This window comes from Pristis pectinata, chromosome 21 (assembly GCF_009764475.1).
Source record: "Pristis pectinata isolate sPriPec2 chromosome 21, sPriPec2.1.pri, whole genome shotgun sequence".
NCBI lineage: Eukaryota > Metazoa > Chordata > Chondrichthyes > Rhinopristiformes > Pristidae > Pristis > Pristis pectinata.
The window spans coordinates 11,274,523-11,295,574 of NC_067425.1; the positions used below are offsets into that span (position 1 = coordinate 11,274,523).

The 21,052-nt window shown below is 40.1% G+C and overlaps 1 protein-coding gene across 2 annotated transcripts in view; it reads right to left on the reverse strand.

Annotated features, from left to right (window-relative positions):
- The window catches only part of vps53 (VPS53 subunit of GARP complex), a 184,054-nt gene that overhangs the window by 11,036 nt on the left and 151,966 nt on the right, over positions 1–21,052 (reverse strand). For both annotated transcript variants that reach the window (XM_052035456.1, XM_052035457.1), the window contains one exon: positions 12,916–13,053. In XM_052035456.1, coding sequence (XP_051891416.1) covers positions 12,916–13,053 — 138 coding nt within the window. The remainder of the gene's footprint in view (positions 1–12,915; positions 13,054–21,052) is intronic.

Here is a 21,052-nt window from a genome sequence, read left to right on the forward strand (position 1 = left end):
CTCCCTTGTGGAATATTTCACCTGACTATGTAGTAATAACACTGCTTTAAAAATGTAGGCATTATGTTTCACATATTGAAGGAGATTTATTTTAAGAAAAATGTAAATACAATTTAAACCTTATGGTTAGCTCAACAGAAAACCTCCACACAAGGCACACAGAGGTCTGAATAAAGACATCTGGAATCTACAGGTCCTGGTGGTGTCCATCGCATACTTACTCTGCTCTAGCTTCCTACCCTTTTCAAATCATTCATAGATGAATTTAACAATAGTGGCTGACTGCCAGCATGTTATGAAGAGTCCTTTTACTGTTATCTATCCAAAAAACAGCACAGACATCTACCAACCACCCCACTTTCTACTCAGGGACTTGTAACTCCCATCCCCTACCCCTCACCAATGCAAGCATAAGGTTCCAAATAGGAATTTACTTGGACACTGGTTAGACCACACATCACAAGTACTGAGAAACTGCCCGGTAAGACACCACTAAGTTGTGTTTGTGTCCTTAACACGACATTCATGGTTTACACAGATAACACAAATCTAGATTCAATACCAGTTAATATTTCAGACGATTTTAATAAAACCCTCTATTTTCAATTTGTTTTGAATCTGGTTTTACTTGAGGTAAAAAAGGAAATCATTAGCCAAGAGATCATGTCCACTTTGTATTGCCTGAATAATATACCACTCCTCCTTCTAAGCATTCCTTACAATCTACTTCGCTGATAAATTTTTGGTCATCTGTCCCATGAGTGTCTGGTTTTGGATATTTTGTAATTACATACCTACTATTAATAATAACAAGTCATGGTGATTGATCTTAATGAAAACCACAGAATAAAACAAACTTGGAACTGTACTGGTAGGTTCCATACTGACTGTACCAAAAGGAAGGTGAAGGACAAATTTCCTTTGCAGACTAAGCAAGGGCTGCTGTTAGTTCTCATTCCAAGCAGAGACTTCCAGTTGAAGCAAGGAGTTTCCCCAGGGAGTTAGGTCAGTGGATGCAGACATCAAAGCCAAAGCTAAAAATACAGACCCAGAATACTGTGAAATACAATCTTGATTTACTTTATTGTATGTTCCTGTTGAGGATGCTGTAAAACAGAAGTGGAAAAGACTGCCAGTATCCGAAATGTCTACACTCAACACTAACCAAGCCACCTCCAGCTACTGGAGACATAAGAGATCCTGCAGATGCTGGAGACATAAGAGATCCTGCAGATGCTGGAATTTGGAGTAATACACACAAGGTTTCGGGTCAAGACCCCTCATTAGTCCTGATGAAGGGTCTCGACCCGAAACGTCGACTATTTCCCTCCATAGATGCTGCCTGACCTGCTGTGTTCCTCCAGCATTTTGTGTGTAGTAGACCTCCAGCTATCAACAACCAAGCTAATACTTTTCTGTTACCCCCAATATTCTTTTATTGTGACCAGATATTTTCATTTAAAAGGAAAACACTTGGGCTTATTTATAGCAGTTGGCATAACGCTTTACAGCGCCAGTGACCTGGGTTCAATTCCAGCCGCTGTAAGGAGTTTGTATGTTCTCTTCGTGTCTGTGTGGGTTTCCTCCGGGTGCTCTGGTTTCTTCCCACATTCCAAAGATGTACAAGTTAGGAAGTTGTGGGCATGCCATGTTGGTGCCAGAAGCGTGGCGACACTTGCAGATTGCCCCCAGAACGCTCTACGCAAAAGATGCATTTCACTGTGTTTCGATGTACATGTGACTAATAAAGATATCTTTAAAAAAAATATAGCAGGGCTATTTCTGCGAGCAGTTACTTACTGTACTTGATTTGCTGCAATCTGAGGCAATCTTACACTGTTGTGCTCAGTGGGGGCTAAGGGATTGGTAACCACCTCGTTAACATGCAAAATATAACTGGCTGCAGCAGAACATGCCAAAGGTCAGGTCATTTAACACTGTTATTCTCCAGTCCTCTGAATATTGACAATATTGTCATTTAAGTTGATTGCCTTCACACACTGCAGCTCAAGTGTTCTACAGTTGAATAATGCAGCTGTTTTCTCAACCTAAGGGGACCTCATTTTCAATGGCAAAAGCCACAGAGAGTACATCCCAAGTTCAGATATCAAGTACTGCTTACCTATTTATTCCTTTATAAATTTTATCTTCCAATTTTTCTTCTTCCGCCTTTACATAAAAGCAATTGGGCAGATTTTGACTTTGGTGATCGTGTATAAGCGGGAATAGTGTAACAGGATCCCATTTTATATTTTTCTAACTATAATGGCAGCTTGCAATTTTAGAGCTTATAACATCACAAATCTTGATGTTTTTTAGGCCACAGCTGGAGTACTATGAAGTGTTCTGGTTGCCACACTGTAGGGTGGCCATGACTGTACTGGAGAGGGTGCAGGGTATTGTCACTTGTACCGAGGTACAGTGAAAAACTTGTCTTACAAACCGATCATACAGGTCAGTTCATTACACAGTGCAGTTACATTGAGTTAGTACAGAGTGCATTGAGGCAGTACAGGTAAGAACAGTAACAGTACTGAGTAAAGTGTCACAGCTACAGAGGAAGTGCAGTGCAATAAGGTGCAAGGTCACAACAAGGTAGATCGTGAGGTCATAGTCTCATTGTATAGGGGAACCGTTCAACAGTCTTATCACAGTGGGGTAGAAGCTGTCCTTAAGTACGGTGGTACGTGCCCTCAGGCTCCTGTATCTTCTACCCGATGGAAGAGGAGAGAAGAGAGAATGTCCTGGGTGGGTGGCGTCTTTGATTATGCTTGCTGCTTCACCAAGACAACGAGAGGTAAAGACAGAGTCCAAGGAGGGGAGGCTGGTGTCCGTGATGCGCTGAGCTGTGTCCACAGCTCTCTGCAGTTTCTTGTGGTCCTGGGCAGAGCAGTTGTCGTACCAAGCCGTGATACATCCAGATAGGATGCTTTCTATAGGGAATGGATGATGCTTGGCATGGAGCATTTCAATTATGAGGAGAGACTGGTCAGGCTGGATTTGTTTTCTTTGGAGCAGAGGAGGCCGAGGGATGACCCAATAGACGTACACAAAATTATGAGGGACATTGAACAGGTAGATAGGAGGAATTTTCTCCCATAGCAGCTGCATCTAAAACTAGAACAAGGTTTAGGATAAGTGGTAAAAAGCTAAGAGGGAATCTGGAAAAGAAATTTTTCCCCCAGAGGATGGCTGAAATCTGGAACGCTCTACCTAATTGGTTGGTGACAGCACATGCTCCCAGAACACTTCAGCAATGTCTAGATGAGCATCTGAATCACCAAGGCACAGCAGGCTACAGAACAAGTGCTAGTTTATTGGATCAGTATAAACAGGAACTTGATGGTTAGCGTGGACAAGGCGGGCGAAAGGGCTCTTTCTGTGCTGTATGACTCTTTATAAGAGTAATCATCAAACAAAACCTGGCATCACTCTATAAAAGGGGTTATTAAAAGAAGTGACCAAAAGTGCTGTTGAATAGATACATTTAAGAAGAAGAAACAGATGGACTTGCACATAGCAGGATGTCCGAAAACATTTCAGACCCAATAAAAAACAGATTAAATCATATACTGTTGCAACGCTGGTACACCTTAGCGAGGAATTATCAGACTTTAGCCATGCCAAGACAGCTGAAGGCATGGCAGTCATTGGTAGTACAAAAGGAGTGAAGAGATCTTGGGTGAAGTATTGCTGTGGATTTGGGCTGGAAGGTTAATATGGAGGGAGGAGAGGACGGCAGTGAACTCAGATCAAAGTGCTGAGTTGGAGGTATAAATCACTGAGTTTAAGAAGTCTTTCGATGCAGAAGCTGAGGGCGGACGTTCCACATGGAACGGATCAATGTTACAAGAACATGGAACAGCAAATGGAACTGAACACTGGACAACCATCAGCAAACATTCCCAAAGGTGGGACAATCATGGATGAAGCAGCTGAAGATGACTGGGCTCTGTACACTTTCCCAAGAAACATATGTAGCATGTATAGCAGAAATATTGGTCAATTATTTCCTTCTTTTGCTTTGTGGAGGCCAGATGCAGGCATTACTGTCACCTTGGTTGACTTCTAGTAGTTTAAGCCTATGGAGTAGATCAGCTCAGAAACTTTCAGGACACATTTGAAGGGTAATGGCCATTTCATACTTTCCATCTTATGAATCATGTGTTAGATGTCATTCATGCACTGAATACTACATTAAAAAAATAACTGTCCATTGGTTGCATTGCACCAATGATGTCACATTAAGGGGCCCTGACAGATATAGTCATAGAAAGGGGGAAACAGGCCATTCAGCCCATTGAGAGAATGCTGATCATCAACCACTAATTTACACCAATCCTACATTAATCCCATTTTTATTCTCCCCATATTCCCATCAACTCCCCCTAGATTCTACAATTTATCTGCACACTAGGGCAAATTAAAGTGGCCAATTAAACTACCAGCCCACATGCGTTTTGGAGGGAAGTGGAGCACCTGAAGGAAACCCACACAGTCACAGGGAGAATTCAGCCAGCACTTGAGGTCAGGATTGAACATGGGTTTCTGATAGTGTGAGGGAGCAGCTCTACTAGTTGCACCACTGTACTGCCCATTTTTCATTGTTTTCCAGTCAGTTAAACTTGTCATATCCCCAAGTATTTTTTAAATATATGTTACAGATATACAATCCACAGAGGGTTACGTACCAGATGGCAAGCTGATTTGCCAAAGTAAGAATGAATACCCCAGGAAGGAGAGGGACTGATCATGTTCCCACTGAGAACTAAAACCTTTATTATTGCAGCAATGCTACTGTGTACTTAGCAAAGGTTCTACTAGCTAAAATTAGAAACTTACACTGAGCTTGGGAAATGGGGAAGGTGATTTGCATTGTCCTAAAAAATCCATATGAAAATGATTTCTTCAAAATGTACAAACCACGACTTTGTACCCCTCACAGATTCTTTGGGTTGTGGTAAAGTTTTATCAAACAGCATTTGGCAGAAGAATTAGCAGCAGCTGTAGCTTGCTGTATATTCCTTTAGAATTTCAAACCAAAGGTAGAGGCAGTTTAAAAAGAAACCTTGAACAGCTAAATGCCATTTACTCCCAAGAGGTTAACTCCAACATTTTTGAAATTCTAAGAATTTGCATTTATTTTTTCTTCTGATTTTACAGCACATTTGGTGCCTCTCCTTTTTTTTGGTCTCTCACAAACCATCATTCTTTGGTCAAAGGGTGAGAAATTTCCCTTCCCCCAAGAGCTGGCTTGCAAATCAGGCATTGGATAGTGTCCAAGAAAATTCTGGGGAGAGCTGCCGCTGGCTTTTCGCTCCATGTGTGGTGGTCTACATCCTTTGATCGCATGTTCCCATCTCTTCCAACAGACTAGCCAAATTCGGGTCAGTAAGTGGGGATCTGCAGGGATAAAATGAGGCCATGTCCAGCCACTTGGAAGACCCCATGGCACTACTTTGGGTGCTCCTGGCCAACATTCCTCCAGGCGCTCCTGGTCAATACTTCTACTTTATCCAACTCACAGCAAAACTAGTTAACAGATCACTCATCCAGCAGCTGGTTATGATATCCAGCTGTGCACAAAATCATAATTTAGGTAAAGGCAACAACAAGTCATTCCTGTCCAAGAATAATTTCTCATTAAAAGTGTTTAAATAACTTGATAAGCCACAATATAAAAGCGCTTTGTGCCTTTACACTTGAGTATGTTGAACACATGGATTTTATATACTAACACAGCCACTGGATATGAATTTTATTTATAGTACTGAATCCATGGTACTATGTAAAGTACCCACACACCCAAATGAACGCACAGACTGTTGAAGAATTCTGATCAGTACCTCATTTAACTGAAGCTGCACAGGATGCTGGCTAGCCTCCAAAAGAAAGTTAGCCTCAAACTCTCATTTTATTTATTCAGCCACTTCTTTGATGGACAAATGCACATCAGTGAGAGTGTGCATTCCAGTGTATGTTAATGGGATTCCAACAGCACCAAGACACTGTCCACAAAAGAGATACCAACATGTTTAGAAATGGGTACTGCAACAGCTTAGTTTAAAGCAGATGTTTATCTCCACAAAGCTTACACTATTTGGCATTGTGCTTTCAAGTGATTAGAGGTAATTATGTTCTATGCTGGGAAAGGGTTTGCACTGATACTGCTTGTTTGTATATTCGGCATTTCATCACCAATGACTAATTTATGAAGCACAGTCACTATTGCAATGAAGGCATAACTGCCAGCCACCTGCATGCAAGGCCCACCATCAGCAGATCAAATGGATTAATGCTCAGTCTGCTAATGGTGGTTCAGATAAAGGAAGAACCAGAGGCAACCAGGGCTTTAGCTCAGCATTTGATTGGAAAGATATCACCTCTGACAATGCAGTAAATCTTCTTAGCCTGGATTATGTGAGAAGAATTTAGAATAAGAATGAGACTCAGACCTGTAACACTGAGGGGATCCAGGGATAAGGGGATCAGGTGTAGGATCAGCAATGATCTTGGTGAATGTCAGAGCAGGCTCAAGGAATTCAGTGACCCACTCCTGTTTCTATTTTGAATGATCTTCTGTGCTTAAGAGTGGGGCAGTGGGGGCTTCACAGATTCATAAAGATTTATGACAAAACACAAGGCCATTCATCCCAGTGTGCCCACGCAAGTTAAACAAGAGCTACCCAGACTAACCCCACCTTCTGCCAATGGATCCACAGCCCTACAGGTCAATAGTTCCAGACCGCCCTCCAAGGGAACAATGTTTCAGCTCTCCGCTAAGACTTTTGCCAATTACTTTAAGTCTACGGTTTCTGACCCCACTCTAAGGGGAACAAGTCCTTCCTATTCACTTCATCTAGGTCCCTCATAATTAAAGACACCTCAGTTAAATCTGTGAAAACTGTGTGAACCCACAACTTTCAGACTCAAGGGGGTGAAATTGCTGCTAATTGAACCAACCTGGCACCTGAAACGGTGAGCTAGTTGTATTTATATTGCTTATACTCATTACTAATAACCTGGAGGAAGGCACCAAAATATTTGATAATGAAACAAACTATGTAACTTGAACATCAGGATGAATCAATGGGTTGAATTTTGCTGAGAAGTGTCAGCTCTTCTGCCAGCAACCCTCAGTTTTGTCCTGTGCAAGTGAGCACAAAAGCACAAATCCCAAATGTGCTGGTGGCTATCATAGAGTCAGATATTCATACAGCATGGAAACAGGCCCTTCAGCTCACTGAGTCTGTGCTGAACATTTACATTAATCCAAATTTTATTCACCCCATATTCCAATCAACTTCCCCTCCATATTCTACCATTCATCTGCACAGTGGCAGTTCACAGTGGCCAATTAACCCACCGAACTGCACATGTTTGGCATGTGGGAGGAAAGCAGGGCACTCAGAGAAAACGCACCCAGTCACAAGGAGGACGTGCAAACCACACACAAACAGTACCAGGGGTCAGGATTGAAGTCACTGGAGCTATGGGGCAGCAGCTCTACTAGTTGCACCACTGTGTTCACAGGCATTTCATTGATTATACTCGGATGCTAATCTCAGAGTATGAAATTGCAAGGATCCCCACCACTTAAAGTGAAGAATCCTCTTAAATAATCCCAACCAAATTTGAGCTGACATATGGGGTTCCACTCCAAGCACTTCCACAGAGGAGAACAGCTGCAAGGCACAATGTGTTTTTGGAATTTTTTTAAAGAATTCTTTTGAGTTTATTTAACTTTTCTGAAGTGTGGTACTTTAATTGTTTAACATACTTAGAAGAATAATGGTTTGAATAGCCCTCAGTAGTAAAAATTATTAATTCAGTCTTGCTTGTAAAAACTAGTAAGTAGCTGATGAGAGATTGAAAAGTGTTGGTACTCACAGGGATGCAAGTGTTCGTGTACATGAACCACTGAAAGTTAACATGCACACACAGCAAGCAATTAGGAAGGCAAGCCACATGTTAGTCTTTACTACAAGGTAATAAGATGCCTTGCTCAAACTATATGGGGCCCAGGTGAGACTGCATCTGGAATACTGTGTACAGGTCTGCTCTTCTTACCCAAGGAAGGACTTACTTGCGATAGAGGGAGTGCAGCAAAGGTTCACCAGGTTGATTCTTGGGATGGCAGGTTTATTGCATGAGGAGAGACTAAACAGATTGGGTCTATATTCTTCTGTTTAGACAAATGAGAGGTGGTCTGGCAGAAATGTACATGGTTCCTGTAGAGCTTGGCTGGGAACTTGCAGGGATGATGATTCCACTGGCTGAGATGTCAGAACCAGGAGTCAAAGTCTTCAAAATAAAGGGTGGGCCATTCAGGATAGAGACGAGATATTTATTCACTGAAAGGGCAGTGGATCTTTGGAATTTGTCACTCAGGTGAAATGTTTGAGAGATTCAGAAATATTTAGAGGTTTTGACAGGGGATTGTGACTTATCTGGCTGTTTAAGTTTTCCAGCCATTTTGTGGGTTAGACATGCTCTGGCTTCCTCGGCTCCATCCCAATACAGGCTCTCATTGCTGAGGATGACTGCAAATCCTGAGCATTTAACTTCTGGCAACTGATGGAATGCAGTAGAGAAGTAACATAGAAACATAGAAAACCTACAGCACAATACAGGCCCTTTGGCCCACAAAGCTGTGCCGAACAAGTCCCTACCTTAGAAATTACTAGGTTTACCCATAACCCTCTATTTTTCTAAGCTCCATGTACCTATCCAAAAGTCTCTTAAAAGACCCTATCGCATCCACCTCCACCACCATTGCCAGCAGCCCATTCCACGTACTCACCACTGAGTAAAAAACTTACCCCTGACATCTCCTCTGTACCTACTCCCCAGCACCTTAAACCTGTGGCCTCTTGTGGCAACCATTTCAGCCCTGGGGAAAAAGCCTCTGACTATCCACACGATCAATGCCTCTCATCATCTTATACACCTCCATCAGGTCACCTCTCATCCTCCGTCGCTCCAAGGAGGAAACACCGAGTTCACTCAACCTGTTTTCTTAAGGCATGCTCCCCAATCCAGGCAACATCCTTGTAAATCTCCTCTGCACCCTTTCTATGGCTTCCACATCTTTCCTGTAGTGAGGTCACCAGAACTGAGCACAGTACTCCAAGTGGGGTCTGTTCGTCAGGCCAGTAGCATCTGTGGAGAGGGAAACAGTTGTCCTTTCATCAATTCTGATGAAAAGTGACTTTGTTTCCTCTCTCCACAGATGCTGCCTGATCTGATTCCCAACATTCCCATTTGGTTTTCTCATTGCCAGCTTCAGCTTTGTTTTGTCTCACGAACAACAGATGTTGCTTCGTGCAGAAGATGTGATGGCACATTATAATTCATTAAATAAACAAAATGCAAGTTATATATTTACAGATATGCAAAGACTAAAGTGTGAATTTTAGCCATAAACTAATAGAATATTGACAACATTATTTTAAGCCTGGCTAATCTGGTTCCAAGGTGCACTCACGGGAAGATTAGTGAGAAAGATTAGTTAAAGGCTGTATAATTCCATAATAAGCCAACACTTAAAGCATTGTGTGCAATTTTAGAGAACCTCCCTTTTAAGATATTGCAACATATTTGTAAGATCTCAGAGGGCATGGAGAATATTGAAATGTGATTCTATAGCAGGGAACGGGAGAGACTGGATTCTCTTGCACAGTTAGCTTGGACTCAAAGGGGCCAATGTGCTCCTCCAGTGTCTTGTTGGTTCCATGATTAGTGGTCAGAGTTCCAGAATTGAATATTACTGGAAACAAGCATCATGGGGTGAAGGAAGGGGAGGTGTGGCCACTACTACATTTTTTAAAATGCTGAGAGGCATGATGAACACTAATGTGGGGAAGTTCCTTACCTCAAACTGAGCTTTAGGAAGTTACTGAGAGACAAAGAGTATTTTACTTGTTCTAGTACAGTCCCATTGTGGAACAGGTTCTCATTACAATTAATATTCTGTTGATTTATCCTCTTTAAATGAAATTAAACAACCTTAAAGATTATGGAGACAAGTGCACAAGCACATGGATTAAACATTTCATGAAACATTTTGTTTTGGTATAAAGTCTTCTATAAAATCCATGATTGCCTCTGAATGGAGGTTACATTGTGAGCTCAATTCTGTTTGAAGTTTTATCTCCAGTTATTCAGGAGATTAAGTAAACTGGATAAAGTTTAGTATGGTAATGTAAGATCAATTGAGCCAATTATACTTTTATTTACATACTTTTGTTCATTCTTATGAGATAACTTCAAATGGAAAACAGCAATCAAGTTGGGATATGAAGCATTGACAGTTAAGGAGAAACCTAACATTTAAACTTTTGAAAGGGCTTGTAGTGATGAATAGAAAAAGGCTAGTTCCATTGGCCTGTGAATCAGGAGGCAAAAATGTAGGATTCGAGTTCACATTTGCCTACTTAACGACAGTGCCTGCACTTCATTGGCTGTGAAGTGCCTTAAGATATCTCAAGAACTTAAAAGATGAAACACCCCTATGAACAGTTCATTTACATTAAAGGGGCTAATTAATGTTGTTATAAATTCAGAGCAAAAAGGAGTTTAAGTTCTCAAAAGAGAATCTACCAAAAGGCTCAAATAGTATCAGATATATTCTCACCTAGAAAAACAATGTTGCAATATCTTAAAAGGGAGGTTCTCTAAAATTGCGCACAATGCCTTAAGTGTTGGCTTATTAAGGACTGCTGTCACAGATCTATAAAATGCTGATTTCACCTGACTAATTTAATCAAGAGATGAAATCAGAGTGTCTTCAGAAAGATACTGGAGTGAATGTTTTGGACAAGGATTTTTGCAACAAGTTTTCCAAGGTGCCAAAATGTGGAATGGGACTCAGTGAACAACCTTTTTCAAAACGATATACATGGTGCAATAAAAGAAAAAGGTGAGAATTTTAAAGTGGAAAAAAATATAGTAATCAACAACTATATGGGTGAAGGTGAACACAACTTGGTGTGGATTAAGGTTCAGGTAACTTTAAAAGTGACTGAGTGATGTCACTGGTGGAGCTACTGCCCCAGAACTCCAGTGACCTGGCTTTGATCTTGACCTCCGGTGCTGTGTAGAGTTTGCAGGTTCTTCCTGTGAACGCAGGGGTTTCCTCTGGGTGTTCTGGTTTCCTACCAAAGATGTTTTGGATTGGCCACTGTAAATTACCCCCTAGTTGGTGGATGAGTGGAAGAATGTGCATATGTGTGTGTATGGGGATGTGGGTGGCAGCTGTTGATGGGAATGGGGAGAATATAAATGCGTTAGGGTAAGATTAGTGTAAATATTGTTGCTTGATGGGTGGTGGGCACTGGGTTGTTTCCATGCTGCATCTTGCCATGACTCTAACCTGGAGTGGATTAGAGTTTGGGCAACTTGGAGTGGGTTAGGGTTCAGGTCAGGCCAGTTTGTGGGCAGCAGGACAATTGTTCCTCTTATGTTTGTTCTTCTCATCACCTGCAATTATTAGCCTCACTGCTAACTGCCACGTTGATCTGGCCCACATCTTCATTCCCTTAGTCTAATAACACTTGCCCTTATGCACCCAGACTGAGGTTATACAGTAGTCCAGGTTAAATATCAGTTTGTTAAAGGATGTTTCTGTAGGAGGAGTCATGCTTTGTAATTCTGGGAGCTTGCTTCAGAAGCTGGGGTTGTTATGTTCAGATTGATATTTCCTTATTAGACTATGGTGTGGATTAGAGTTCAGTCAGCTGAGTTTTGGATGAGCTCATGTTTACAGAAGGCGAAAAAGGAGCAACCCTTGGAGGAAGTTCGTCTTGAGACTGAAAAAGGCATGGACAAAGGTTTCCACAGTAGATCAGTCCTGATGCAGGGCCTCGATCCAAAATGTCGACTATCCCTTTGCCTCCACAGATGCTGCTCAACCCACTGAGTTCCTCCAACAGTTTGTTTTTTTTTGTCTCCTACAGTAGATCAGATTAGATACACATGTATGGAAATAGCTGATGTTATGGAATGGAAGTGGATGATGTGGATGATCCAGCAGGTAGATAAAATGAATGTTTGCAGAAAACACATTCATTGTTTTGGAAGGTTTGCCTGACTGCTCATTTCTAGCCTTTAGCAGTCCTTCTCCCCTGAGAGAAGTGTGTTTGGAAACCATCACAATAGAATAACTTGCTCCTTGTTAATATGGTAAAATGCCTAGCACACTGAGCTTTGCCAAGGATTTTAGGTGTGCCAAAAATTAGAGCTGACAGAGTACATGCCTTTGGCCAGTTATAAAATCTAGACAAAATTTGCCCATGAAGTCCATCGTGAACTATTACTGCAAAATGAAGGACGTTCTGGAAAACATCAGTTGGCACTGTTGATCCATTAATGGAGTACACAATAAAAATAATGGTCTTACCCTCATATCAAAACTGCTAACACTGACAAGGGAATGGTCCTAGTTGTGCAAATTAAAATAGCATTTGAGCAGCGTGCTAAACTCAGCAGCTGCTGTTTATCACTGTACTACACGTAACTGTGCTACATATAAAACATAGAGGAATTATTATTCCCTGATAATCAGCTATAGAGCATCACTTTCTAGATCTTGTACCAAATATATTTGTACTCAATAATTCAATAAACAAGTATGACATATCAACAAAGATTGCACCCTATCTACCCAGAGTATGTAGGAATAATTTTTCACCTAATCTCACCACAGTGTTAATATGACCGTTCAGAATTTTATCTGCAGCTTGATGTGTTACCTGAAGTCTGCGATGAAGTTACAACTTGTACGTCGCTCTTAGTGTCTTGGGCCACAAGATATATTGGATAAAGCTGGTAAGTCTACCATTTGAGTTCCCAACTCACTTCAGGTTAGTTACAGTCCATCACACACACTTGGGTCATGTGGCTGAATTTTCTTACCTTCAGAATCATCTCTGCACGAGTCATGCCTTTGACAACAATCTTTGTGTAGCTTGCTGGAGCCTTGCGTACCACTTGCGAACCAATTGAAGGAAGATCAAGCAAAACAGTTTTGAGGGAATGTGTGTCCAGCAGAAGCTGTGAAATAAATATTAATGTCATTAATGGTACATTTCCATTTTGGTTTATTCATTTAGTTGTCTGCTGTAATTGTTTGAGCATCTTTAATCTGGGGTTTCAAACTAAATAAAATAAAAAAAGGTGCTTTTTGGAGTGGGGGGGGGAGGGAGTAGGTTATTAAGGGAGGACCAGAATTGAATAACAGTGCAATGTACAGAAACACTGAACAAATTCAAATTCTTTGTATGAAACTATTACAGAAAAACATTTCTGCAAGTGTTCTATGATAGACTGCATATATTAAAAGCTCTAACCCCAAGCAATGCACTGAAATTGTAACCTCACTGCTCAATAATCAATAGCGTCCTCACAGTCCTCTGCACAAGGCGAGCATTCATTCATCATAATACTAACCTAGGGTTCTCAAGAGAGGAGATTGGCAAAACAGAACCAGCTTCTGTTGTGAAGTTGGATCTACTTGATTGGATTAAAGCCAACAGCATCAATTGCTAATGTAGTCCTTTTGGTCTGTTGACATGAAAGGCATTATTTAAACTTTTTTGTAGAGAAATCAAAGCCAAAATAAAAGTTTCAGTAAGCTTGCAATTCTTTATATGATTACACTGGGGGAGTATATTCATCTTTATTGTTTGCACATTCTCCACTTCACCTCAGTGATGTTTAAAGGATAACAATCTTTGTGGAGAGGATTGCACGTCCTCCACAGAACCCAATAAGCTACATAGAATGATCAGCAGGGAAACAAGCCAGCCAGCCTACTGATCAACACAGGAGTCTCCTTACAGGCATCCATTTTATTTGCTTGAGTTGCTCATACAGTAGCAAGCTCCATACCATTTACCATTCTCTGGTTTCTCCTGAATTCTCTGGATTCATTAGTGACACCGGCATAGAACTTGCACAAAACTGGAAACAAGTACACGGCATCCACCCTTTCAAACCCCTTCTTAATTTTAAAGACCTCTATTAGGTCAACCCTTAGCCTTCTTTTTCGTAAGAGTAGAGTTTGGTTGGCCTAGAAGAATTGGAAAAACACTGGAGAGGTTCTGTTACCAGGCACTGAATCCTCACATCCAGATTCTCCTTCCTGCACTCCATCTGAACAATGTTTAATAATCTCTAACTTCAGAGATAGCATTTTCTTTATTTATGTACTTGCAACTGTATCAGATGACAATTATTGAAGTGTGACTGCAGAATTTAGTTTAGCTGCAGAGGCAGAATACACGTGGGTCAAAGTTGAGTTTGAGTAGTCTTGCTGGCTACTGTTCCACTCTACATGCCTTACTGAATTACAGTCACAGTAGGTGACAGGCTTGCTGCATTTTATACGTGTCAAAGCTACTGATGCACCAAGTTTTATTCAACATGAAGCTGATACGTACTATGGAAAAGTATAGAATGGGTAAAAGCCATTTGACCCATTTAAGTTGCTCTTACTACAACCCTGCTGTTTTCCTTATGATGAACTCATCTCAAAAGGAGACAAATAACATCTGAGAAAATAAGGATCTGACAGATTTCTCCTTCATACTCAAAATGATTAAGGGAACCGTCAGATATTAATTCACTTTACAAAATTGATCACTTCAAAGCCTACCAGCTTTATTCTGCAGATAGATCTCAGCAGTAACCAAACTAACTTGGCACAGGCAACTAATTTTTTAAGTTAATCAGAATCACACTGATTAATTTTTGATGATTATCACAACTAACGTGGAAAAAAAATTATACTGAATCCCAGTTTCATTTGAGGCTTGTTACTTTTTCCAACTACTTCTGCAGCTTCATTCCAAGATAAACAACCAACTTACTTTTACATTGTCCAAATTTCCCAATACTTTAAAGATTTGGGTCATTTCACCTCTCAATTTTCTTTTCTTTGATAAAGCTGGTTCATGTTTTTGAATTGTTCAGTATAACTTTTAGATAACATTCCAGAGTCATCATTATTTCTCCTAAATACACATGCGAGCTAAGTGTGCATTCATTTTATAATTATGCTATTTCTTTTAGATAAGGTGAGAAAAAATTGGCAGTAATTTAAATCTTGGTTCAGCAATGAACTACACAAGGTTAAAATAATCTGCTAGCATGCACATTGTAGTTGAGCAGGCAACAAACAACTCCCAGATTCCTGACACAGGGGTCCAAAATCCGAGAGCAAATTGACATGCAGTGCTTTCATCCAACAATAGGGGGAGCTGATGTGCCCACATAATAAGCATCTATTTGTCTGGACTTTGTAATCCATCTTGAAGAGCTCAACCTGGCAACACAAAAACTTGTTTATATTTATATACGATTCAATTGGGCAGCTAGATTTTTGGCTGTGACCATTTGATTGCACAATATATTAAAATGACCAAAGTTCTCTCAGGCTAAGCTATTTTTAGTATCAAAATTGACAAATCCTTTGACAACAGCAACATGACAACTCTTTATTGTATCATTTGATAATATCACACCATTCCCTCCATAAACTTCACTGGGGAATCAAGATTTTAATATGTTGTAAGCAGAAGTATCTTGACCAGAGACAAAACGTTAGACGTTAATCTCCCTTAATCCTAAGGTGACCTTCGCTGTTACAACATAGCGTAGGTCCATGATAAACAACCTACACCCAACGTCCGGAGAAAGCAACTGATTCGGATTGGGTGGCAGCCCAGGGTTTAATTTAATTTAGTGCAGACCCCAGCATCCCTCCAGGTTAACAATCTGAGCGCAGACCATGGAAAAAAAGAAGAAAAGTTAAATTCACAGACTTGTGTCAACAGCAAAAGGAATGCTAGTATGCAGACTGCTCAGTCTACTGAGTCTGGTCATGAGGGTATAAAATTGTGGAGCTAGTACATTCCTGTACGGGTCAACTGGTATTAGTTGGCCGAGAAGTTGATACCAAATAAATGTGACACCAACAGATACTGCAGCCTGCCAGACAATATTTGCCTAGGGCTGCTAAGTGCACTTGATATTTTACAGGTTCCATACACAAAAAGCCTTAATTTTTCTGGTCACAAAATTAAGAAATGTAAGCAAATGATAGGTATTACTCAGCATACCTCTCCTGCCTTAATTGACTATAATCTTTGGTAAACAATTTACTAAGACATGTTTGAAATTCCAATACCTTAAGGCACTGAAATACACATGCTAGCTAAGTATACATTCTTTCCATAATCCCCATTCTTATGTCATTAAATCAGCGTTAAGTATTTTGGTTAAATGCACATGTCCTATTTAAGAGCACCAATCTTCGGTGTGAACTGAACTGTGCATCTTTTTCTATGATTGGTGCAAATGTGCCTATTTGTATCCGTAGGTTCAAGGAAAGATATCAACATCAACTGCAACGTTATTGAGACAGTGGCTCAAAAAGTAGATACTGATACTGCCACCCTCAGTAGTGTTAAATGTACGGACTCCGTGAGAAGTTATTGGTCATTTCTGCCACTTATCGAGCTCTATTACCTTTAAACCTAACCTGGTTTGTACTTCTTTTAACTTTCCCTTCTTCCCTATCCCTGTCCAAACCAGGTGATCTATTCCACATAACTAACATTTCTTCTTTGGTCTCCTGAAAATGATATTGTTGTTTTAATAAAGCACTTTAATCAGGTGCTAGAGAAGGGTAAAGCAGCACAGTGGTTATGTTCTCTGAAATAAAACTGAAAATGCCAGGAATACTCAGCAAGTCAGACAGCATCTGTGGTGGGAGATGGAGTTAACATTCCAGGTTAATGACTTTTCATCAGAACCAGTTAGTGGTTAAGTTACTGGAGAAGTTATCTAGAGCTTGGAATACCAATCAAGAGTCATGAATTTGAATCCAACAAGTCAACTGAAGAATTTTAAGTCCATATAATTTAAAAAACTATTCTTAGTAATGGTGACCATGAAATTACTGGATTGCTGTATATACCTATCAGGTTCACCAAGATCCTTTAGAGAAGGAAATCTGCTGTCCTTCCCTATTTGACTTCAGCTCCACCAAAGTGATTGACTCTTAATTGCCCTCTGAAATGGCACAACAAGCCACTGGATGCAGGCTTGATTAGGGTGGATAATAAGTGCTGTGAACTGGGTGGAGGCTGTCCTAAATGAGCTTAACAAGAGACTTGCCATCCCTCAGGAATTTGTTTAAACTCCAGGTCTACCGTGCCTCATTTCTCAATCTGTGTCAACAAAGGCAGCTTGCCTGGCTGTTACTGCTCTTCGCTGTGCACTTTGCACAGCACGCCCCTTCTCAAGAATTCTCCCTCCCTTTACCTACTCCCATTTCAGTCATTATTAAGTCAGCCCCCACAAAACCTTATCTGAACTTCTTTCCCTCCAAAAGAATTAGAAAAGTTGAACAACATTTTTCAAATTTATAGCATTGTTTGTTCATCCACCAATACTCTATTAAATCAAACATGCAATTTCAAATCCTCCCTCAATAAGAAAATATTCATCATAGTTATTTTATTTAAAGATTACTGGTTTTATGAGATTGTGTAAAACATTGAACTCAATTTTATAACTGAAAGATTAAACATATTTTCCACTTCTTTATGGAAAGTACAAAGTTCAAATGGTCTTAAAAATGTTTTGGAAGCTGTGCATTAATTAAGCCCAGTGTACTTATCCTTAAAAATCAAACCAACACGTGCAAAGAAAAAAAAAATGCATTTTCACTGAGCTTTTGACAAACACAAGATGTCCCAAAGCACTTTACAGCTAATGAAGAATTTCTGAAGTGTTGACCCTATTGTAAATTAGGAACTCTGGCAGCCAATTTGTGGACAAAATGATCCCACAAAATAGTGATGGGATAAACAGAAAGGTTCTATTTAATCAATCAGTGGAAAGATGCACTTCTCACAGTGAAGAACTCCCTCAGTACTATCCTGGAAAATAAACTAGATTGTTCGATGAACTGAAGTATTTCATTTTCCCACAGATGCTGCTTGATCTGCAAAATCTTTTCTGCTTTAACCTCAGTGAGCCAGTCTATATATTGTTGAATTCAACATCACAGTGTATATGCATTAAACTCTAGATTGGGACTCAAATCCACAATCTTCCAACTCAGAGAAGGAGTACTATTAAGTGAGCCCATTTTACCCAAGTTGCAAAGGATAGACTTTCATCCCCAGTGAGACCAAATCCGTGTGGTTACAGATTAGCCAAAGTATATAATGAATAGCCAAAGCCTGTTTCACATTGATATCACACGGGATAGGTTGCACAATGGTTGGCCAAATTGTAACAGCCCATTGGGATTCACTACATATAGCAAAAACCTCCTGCAATTTATCTTAAATGTCTTAGAGATCTTTGCTTGGATCTCTTATTTTCCATTTAAACAAATAATTCGAACAAAAGTCAAGAGTAATGATATTAGAATTTCCTGACAATACCAAGTTAGGGAACATGGAGAACTGTGAGGAGAAAAGCACAGAAGATCGATGAAAATAATAAAGATCAGCAGAAGGCTAAAACAGATGGCAGCTGCAGTTTAAATTGGATGGCTGTGGGAAAAGTACATTTTGAAGTGGAAAGTAAAAGACCATAAATGCTGAGACAGTGATCCATGGGTGCAGGTATTTAGATTTTGAATATAACTTCAGTTCAAGAGGGGTTTTTAAAGGTCAGTATTCTAGGTTTAATGCATATACACTGTGATGTTAAATTCAACAATATATAGACTAGCTCACTGAGGTTAAAGCAGAAAAGATTTAGCAGATCAAGCAGCATCTGTGGAAAATGAAATACTTCAGGTCATCGAACTTGAGCCACAGTTGGCACACTGCTTATGTTCCCTTACGGAAGAAAACTGGAGACATGCTAAAGGTACAATAAAGTGTCATTGTTGGAATAATGTAATGAATCAAACAGTTAACCCTTTCCATACTCAAAAAGCATACAAGTGTTCCAAGACTGAGCACCACTGTCGCCGATCTGTGACCTGACGGATGATGGTATCCAAGTCAGGCTACTTGCTTCATTGCTTTGTTCCTCGCCCTGTCTTCTTGAGACAACCCCTTTCATCTTTCCTGTCTTACGTCCAGTGTGGGTCACTTCTGCGTCTGGTACCATTTAACACATGCAACCAAGTTATTTCCATCTTCTTTTCACCACAGGTTTTGCATTTTCTTCTTTAAGGCAGCTTTTTCAGGCCAAACCCGGTAGGGTGAAGGGCCTATTTCTACGCTGTAAGATTCTTTGACTGCTAACATCCATTAGAATTACAAAAAAAAGTTTTTTATATATTTTTTTAAATTGGAACAGGGGAAAATTCTTTTCATTATGGGAGTTTTTTCCTAAAACTATGAAAAATTTCAAAGCAATGGAATCAGAATCAGGTTTATTATCACTGACAATGGATATCTCATAAATGGCATGGATGTCAACTAGGGATCCCTAAAACCAAAAGGTTAAAAATAATTTGTTTTTAATGTTGTGTGGTAGTGGAATGGGGAGTGTCTTATTATAAGCTATATAATCACAGCAAGGTTATAGCACTAACGGAGGCCATTCAGCCTGTTGCAGAGGCTGAAGAGGGTTGTAGACTCAGCCAGCTCCACTGATTCTGAATCTGTACTGGTTCTACCTGAGAGCAATCCAGCTTTCTCCCCATAGCTGTGCAAATTCTTTTATTTGGAACATAGAACATAAATTAGAAAGGAAAAGGAAAAACGTTGGAAAAGCAGAAGTACAGAAATTGCAGGAATGATGAAATAAAATGGAATTGGAGTAAACTAGTCCTGTTGAAGAACTCACAACAGAATTATTATTTAAGTCCCTTTAGTGTTGTGATTTCTATGACTTGATATTCATACTTTTTAAATATAATATTCAAGTTAGTACTTCATAAATACATCCTGATAAAATCTCTGCAGAGTAATCCGCTTATTGAATCTGGCAAATGTTAACATGTCACTTTAACATTCAACCTTATAGTTCTTCAACCGTCTGCTAAAAATTACCTCAAGGAAACAGGTTTGAGATCAAAGCAGAAGGTTGGCTAGAAACAGGTTGTGGGAAACTACCCTTGTATCTTTTAACCCTAGCGTGATTGATAGCTTTATTTAATTGTTAAAGATTCCCTTTGATGTCCTTAGTCTCTGGGGGCGGTGGGAAGGGTTGATTATCCAGACAGATATTTATTTTGTGGCTTTTGCCAATTCAGCCATTCTTCCTGTTTCCTTATACTGGAGCCTTTGTAGAGGTGAGCATCTGAAAATTCTGGGAGCATTCAACCTCACATACAAACCTTCTATACATGTGCTGATCCTGTTAGGAGAACATGAAATTTTTTTTATTGTTTTGCATGTTGGAGAATTCGAAGTGGTGCAATCTAGTAAAATCTGCCAAGTTGATTGATCACTACATTTTCATTTTTACATTTAGTAGAGTGATTCCCTGATCCCATAACATTGCTTGAAGACTTGAGGCCAGTTCTAGATTACCAAGTTGTTTGCCATTCAGAAGGGGCTATCCCCGACTGGTCCCACCTGGATTTGGAGTGACAGTTAGACCAGAGTTATGTAATTCCTGTGATGTATTATGTTAGCCAGCCAGTTCAGAAATAAGGACGCTTAATTTGCAGCAGCTCATCACAGGTACGTCGTATTTCTCATAATCACTGCAGACAAGGGGTGCGTTACCTCCATAGAATGTGGCCAATGTGAAAGTTATCTGTCACTCCTGTCTGTATTTTATCCACTGAAACTTTGTCTCCAAGTGCCTTCAGTGGTCCGGTTGGTAAGTCAGCAGCTGTGAGTCCAATATCCTGAAGGGGTTCTGCACTTTCAGTGCTGTCTGCTTTTTGGATCAAGTATTAAAATGAGGTCTGTCTGCTTACTCAGGTGGATGTTAGAGATCTCACAGGACCATTCAGTGATAACTAGGGGAATTCTTCCTGGTGTTCAGGCCAAAATGTATCCTTCAGTTAACATTATAGGAATAGATTATCCAATCATTACCACATTGCTGTCTGTGGGACCTT